Source organism: Esox lucius, chromosome 6 (genome assembly GCF_011004845.1).
Source record: "Esox lucius isolate fEsoLuc1 chromosome 6, fEsoLuc1.pri, whole genome shotgun sequence".
Taxonomy (NCBI): domain Eukaryota; kingdom Metazoa; phylum Chordata; class Actinopteri; order Esociformes; family Esocidae; genus Esox; species Esox lucius.
In genome coordinates, this window is record NC_047574.1 from 3,835,054 (window position 1) to 3,840,460 (window position 5,407).

The 5,407-nt window shown below is 42.1% G+C and overlaps 1 protein-coding gene across 1 annotated transcript; it reads right to left on the reverse strand.

The window, feature by feature from the left end:
* Nucleotides 1-959: 959 nt before the first annotated feature.
* Nucleotides 960-3,993, reverse strand: slc18a3a (solute carrier family 18 member 3a). The gene has a single exon (XM_010869341.4). It carries the CDS (start codon nucleotides 3,428-3,430, stop codon nucleotides 1,838-1,840), a length of 1,593 nt encoding a protein of 530 aa, XP_010867643.1. The 5' UTR covers nucleotides 3,431-3,993; the 3' UTR covers nucleotides 960-1,837.
* Between the last annotated feature and the right edge of the window lie 1,414 nt (nucleotides 3,994-5,407).

Sequence of the window (5,407 nt, forward strand, 5' to 3'; positions counted from 1 at the left end):
GGCAGCAAACTCCTCCCATCGAAATCCATTCGTGGAACATATTATTTGACAGCTTGCTTTGCTTCCCCCCAGCCCCCTTTTTGTACAACAAGGTTGGGATACAAGTCGGGTGTTACTATGTTACTATATCCTGGCGTTCAGGGTCTGTCAGAAGTAAATGCGGTCTTTTTCAGAGTCTGAGAACGCAAAGGAAAGAATAATTGTATAATGGTTTGTGGTGAGAACAATTTCGTAAGAACCGTTCACCCTTTAGGTCGTCTGCAGCGAGACATTTTAAAAGCGCAACAGTGCCAACTTTCAGATCCCTGGACAGCGCCTCGTCCCACAATCACGCACGTGAACATTGCATTATACTGTGAGCTAAAATATTCCTAAATAGTAAGAATATGATATGCTCCCTTTCACTCTCTCCCCCTCTGTCTCTACTCTTGGGCGTAATTGCACGTGTGATTAATTAAGTAATCTTTACACCCAGCCGGATCATTTTTAAATCCTGCACCTACATTTATCCGTCAGTGATTTATCAGACGCTCCATTTCGTAGCAACATAATAATGAAGGGATTAGGGTGAAGTGCCTTGCTCAAGGGCTCATCGGACCAACTGTTTTCATACTATATTTACAGTAGAGTATAGCTGTAACGTTCGCACTAATCTCTGACTTCAAAACGTTAACACGGAAATCTCGATTTCGCACAAAATTTGTGTCCATTGAGCTGTTAGGTTGTAGACACTGGAATAACGTCAGGGAAGTGTTCATTCATTACTTTATTACCTTAATCAGGTATTGTCAGGCTTATACTGTATTTCTGGTGTATATCTTCAGTATCTTCAACGCCTTCGACCAGCATTCTTTACCCACAGAAACCAAACCAAATCGTTCAATTTAAAACTGAAGAGGCAAAAGGATTTTACTAAGTCAATTTAAATAACAAGACACAACAACCTTATATTGAAATAAAATTTTATTATAATTATTGTCGATAAATTAACATATATCTGCTCAATTTGTGAAGTTATTATTGAGCTACTACGGATACTCAGGTCTTTACGTTTGACAATAAACCGTTTCAACATACACGCATACATCACGCACACACTCAAATGCATAGGCCTACATACAATTTCGAATGTACACTGTAAATATCTACACATATCTACAAAACGCTTTTGTTTATATTACACTACATTTTCTGTAAAATAAAACATCCCTAAAATATGGTATAAGGAGGACACAATAACGTTTCAAAATAAAATATGGAAATGAAAAGGCCATTTTGAATTACAAAAATAAAAATGCCAATTATAGTCAATAGGTCAACGGTATTAAGAAAAATAGTTTGTTTTGTGATCAGTGGTCTATTGATGCGTTGACCGTTGGTCTTATATTTATTATATCAATATAATCTTGTACATACATTTATCTATTTACCTTTTATACAATACTCCGCAGTAGTTATGCACACAAAGTCAACTGTATTTGATAGACCTCTCACAATACTCCAATTTGAAGAAAAAAAAACATTACATAGGCTACATAGAAGACTTCAAATACGATGAAATTACAGTCAAATGAAATGGACTTTGAAAACTGGTCACACAATCATGATTAGGTGATTGGGTATTTGTATATTGCACGTCAGTATATGAAATAGTGAAGTGACGGTCTACCCTCCCCTTTGGGCAAGTTCTCATGTCCGAACTCTGAACAGAATGTGTCCTAACTCTAAACGCAAGCTGAGCAAGCTGGATCTTTCGCTATGTATTCTGGAACGTTCTAAGTCGTGCAGCAGTATAGTGATAGTGTATTATGAATATTCTAAATGTATTCTCAGAATTCTAACTGTACTCTGGACCAAAGGACTCGTCTGAAGAGGCGTGTGTTTGTGCTCTAAACGAGTCGAACCCTCCGTTCTCATCCACCACCACTGGCAAGCAGTTGCCCGCTGAACTGTAACTCTTCTTCTTGCCCCGCCGCTCCTCCATCTTTATAGTATCACACAGTCCCTCGGGTTCATCGTCGTCCACCAACAGATTATCTCTCTCGGAGTAGGACGGTTTCATTTGGCAAACTCGGCGGAGCAACAGGAGGGCAGGTGCATACAGGACATTGACTAGGCCCATGCCCAGGTTGAGTTGGACGAACCCATAGTTGTGAACTATATTACCAGCCACGATGGGACCCATGGCATACGCGACAGAATATGATATATCAGCTATAGCGTAGACACTGCCGTACACCGACACATGACGCACGTCGACCAGAAATGCGAGAGTAGGCAACAGCGCGGTGTCTACAAGTGCGATGCCAAAACATATGCCGCACAACGGGGCAATTAACTGGCCGAATGTTTTGCACGCCGGAACGGTGCACGAGCTGGCCCCTATTATAACCATACCCAAGGCTCCGTAGAACCACTGGAGATTAGGATACTTGGATGCCAATTTGACGGTAATATACACACCCAGCACGTGGGGGAAGAAAGCGGGAAGCCAGCACAATCCCATTTGCCACTTAGTTGAATGCATGGTGCTCTCCATCCAGTTGGCTATGGTTGGCTCCAGGAAGGCCAGCGGGATGTTGCACACAGTCAGTGCGCCCGCAACGACAGCTATGTACGGGTCAACCATGAGTTTGTAAATGGGAGTACCCACCGGCATGTTGTCTCTAGTCATATTCGAGAACGGTTTTATCACTGTCAAAAGCAGAATCCCGTCAATAAGGCAGACCACGGCTAGAACGATGAACGGCACTCTTTTGCCAGCAAACTCGTATAGGATACCCCCGAAGGGAGGCGCTACCAGGCTCCCGAAAGAGATGAACGCCAGTGCGATGCCGAGAGCCTTACTTCTCTCCGATTCTTCAGTGAATTTATCTGCGATCATGGCAATTCCAGAGGTGTCTGCGAAAGCTGAGCCCAGTCCTTGTAAACTACGGGCAAAAAACAGCGTTGCGTAGTTCTCAGCGAAAGCAAATATGCATGTGGAAAAGAACATGACCGTTAGTCCAATTAGGAGTGGAATGTCATATCCAACGCGGTCTATGAAAGTTCCTGACAATGGGTTCACCAAAAGCTGCAGGATAGCCTTTGATGCAAAAAGTACTCCTATTTGGACGTCTAAATTGTCCTTGTTGCTTTTAGCCTCGGCTGAGCTCATAGTGCTGTTAACTGAAACATTAGCATGGATGTCTATGTGGACGTGCTCTGCTTGCTCGATCTCTAAATCAGCAAGGTAGTCGGGAATGATTGGAACTATAACCATGTAGAGCATGTTGTCTAGAAGCAGGGCCACGCAGACGATCACTAAAATAATCCGTCTTTGATGGTCGGGCGCTTTCATCGCGTTGCCAAACTGTTTCGTTCTTTCTCCCATCTCAGACAGTTTTACGGCGGCAGACTTCGCCAGCCCGGAAGAGCCCCCCGTATCCATAACGATGTGCTACTACTGCTGTTGTTGTTCCCAATGTTTTCTTCCTTTCCTTTAAACCGATATCTCTGCACCACCTATAATACTGTCACTGCACATGTATGTGGCTGTTTCTTAGGTCACTTACGCTGTGCGGAAGACAAAGGCGAACTTTTCTCCCAGTGATTTCCTGGCGGTGCGCAAGACTGCTGGCTTCTCCGCGGTAGATGGTTATTTCTTCTCCAACTTGGTCTTGTTTCATCCCTCGCGCTCACTTTCCGGTCTGTTTCACGGTCTCTATAATTGACGAGGTAAAATCGTGCGCTCTTCTCTACCACAGTGTAGTACTTAAACTGCTACTACACCATACCAAGTTTCTTCGGAACGTATTCGTTGCTTGTTTATGAAACTTGGGTCCCCAGATACCTCCGATTCCAATGTTCATGCCTCGGATCACCTGTAGCACGTTTGTGCTCCGTTCTGAGAACACGAATGGTTTCGTTGCCATTGGTACGCATTAACTTGCTGGTTTGTCGATATTTTTTTTTTCTTTTCTTCTGTCTTTCACCGAGGGCTATGACGCATCACCAGCGTGCCCCCAAGTGGATCCTTTGCCAGTTGCGTCCTTTATGCTAATTCGAAATAGAGCAATCCCCCAATAAGAGCGAGAATCATCACGACTCCTTTACACGAGCGCGGGAAAACCCTCCCCATTTATATATACAATTAAGCGTAATGGTGACATTTTATATAGATTGTCTTTAGTTTTTATTCAAAGATTTGCTTTATTCCATTCGCTTTAATCATTCAATATAACGTAAAACATCAATTTATTGAATAATGAAGATATTGATTCCTAAAATATGTAAAATATCCTTCTGTAGAAGTTTACATGTCCCTTACAGATGATATCGGCATGCAGTGTGCTTATGTAATTATGATAATAGTAATTATATTAATCATAACAATTTGGTTAATACTAATAGCCATATCATGTTTTTCTACATCACATAATGCAAAACGAATGTTTAAGCATGTCAGACTGAGATTCTGTCGTTCTGCTGCCTAGCCCAACATGCTGTATGCGCCGAGTGCCGCCACGTGGTCAGATTATGCCATGCAACTTTTACATTTCATTCTTGTTTCTGAGGAGTTTGTTTAGTATGTGCAGATGTATTATTTACATAGCTAAAAATGTATGTGCACAGCTACATTTTTCCTAAATTTCATTATGGCTGTGTCATCCCCTCCCTCCGTGATGTCTCCATTGATTATGCTCTTGTGGTGTGCAGAGCGCATTTCAGCACTATGGACAGCTCCCACGTAATGCACGTCAGAATCCGTGGAATCGCGTTTATTTACAAACACCCAGTATTTGACTTTGCGTGATTAGACTGCTAGTAGCTCACAAAATATAAGGATATAATATAATCAATGCACCAGCCACATGGTCTACGCCGTTTGCCCTGCAGAACGATCAAATCAGCGTTGTGTTTCTCTTCACAGATATCCTCTAATCCTCTCAAGATTAGTAATATCATTAATTAAGAAATGTGGCAACCATGACTACACAATTAACTTTAATTATTTCTAATATGAATTTTTTCTCATGACTTCTTTGGTAAAATTGTATTTTGATCAAGGCACAAGATAATGAACCCCAGCGTGTTATGCACAAACAGAACCTTTAAGTAGCCTACTCCCACATTTGGCGTTTAGGTTTGAAGGAAGGTTGACCAAGGATGCCATCTTGTGGCCACCTAAAACAATGTAGTTCAATATTCGCTAGGGTGTAGTAGTCCTACCAGTTAACATAATTTCAAGGCCTTTTAATCAAATGCTGTGTTTAATACTATCTACTGCTACTGTCCCCCTGATTTCGCTTAATTTTGCGTTCTTTGTACTTGAAGAGCACCCGGAACAGTCGCTGGGGAACATTGCTCTAGCAGTCTGTCCCACTTGCATGTGGTGTATCATCTGTGTCCATTAGAGGTCGCTACA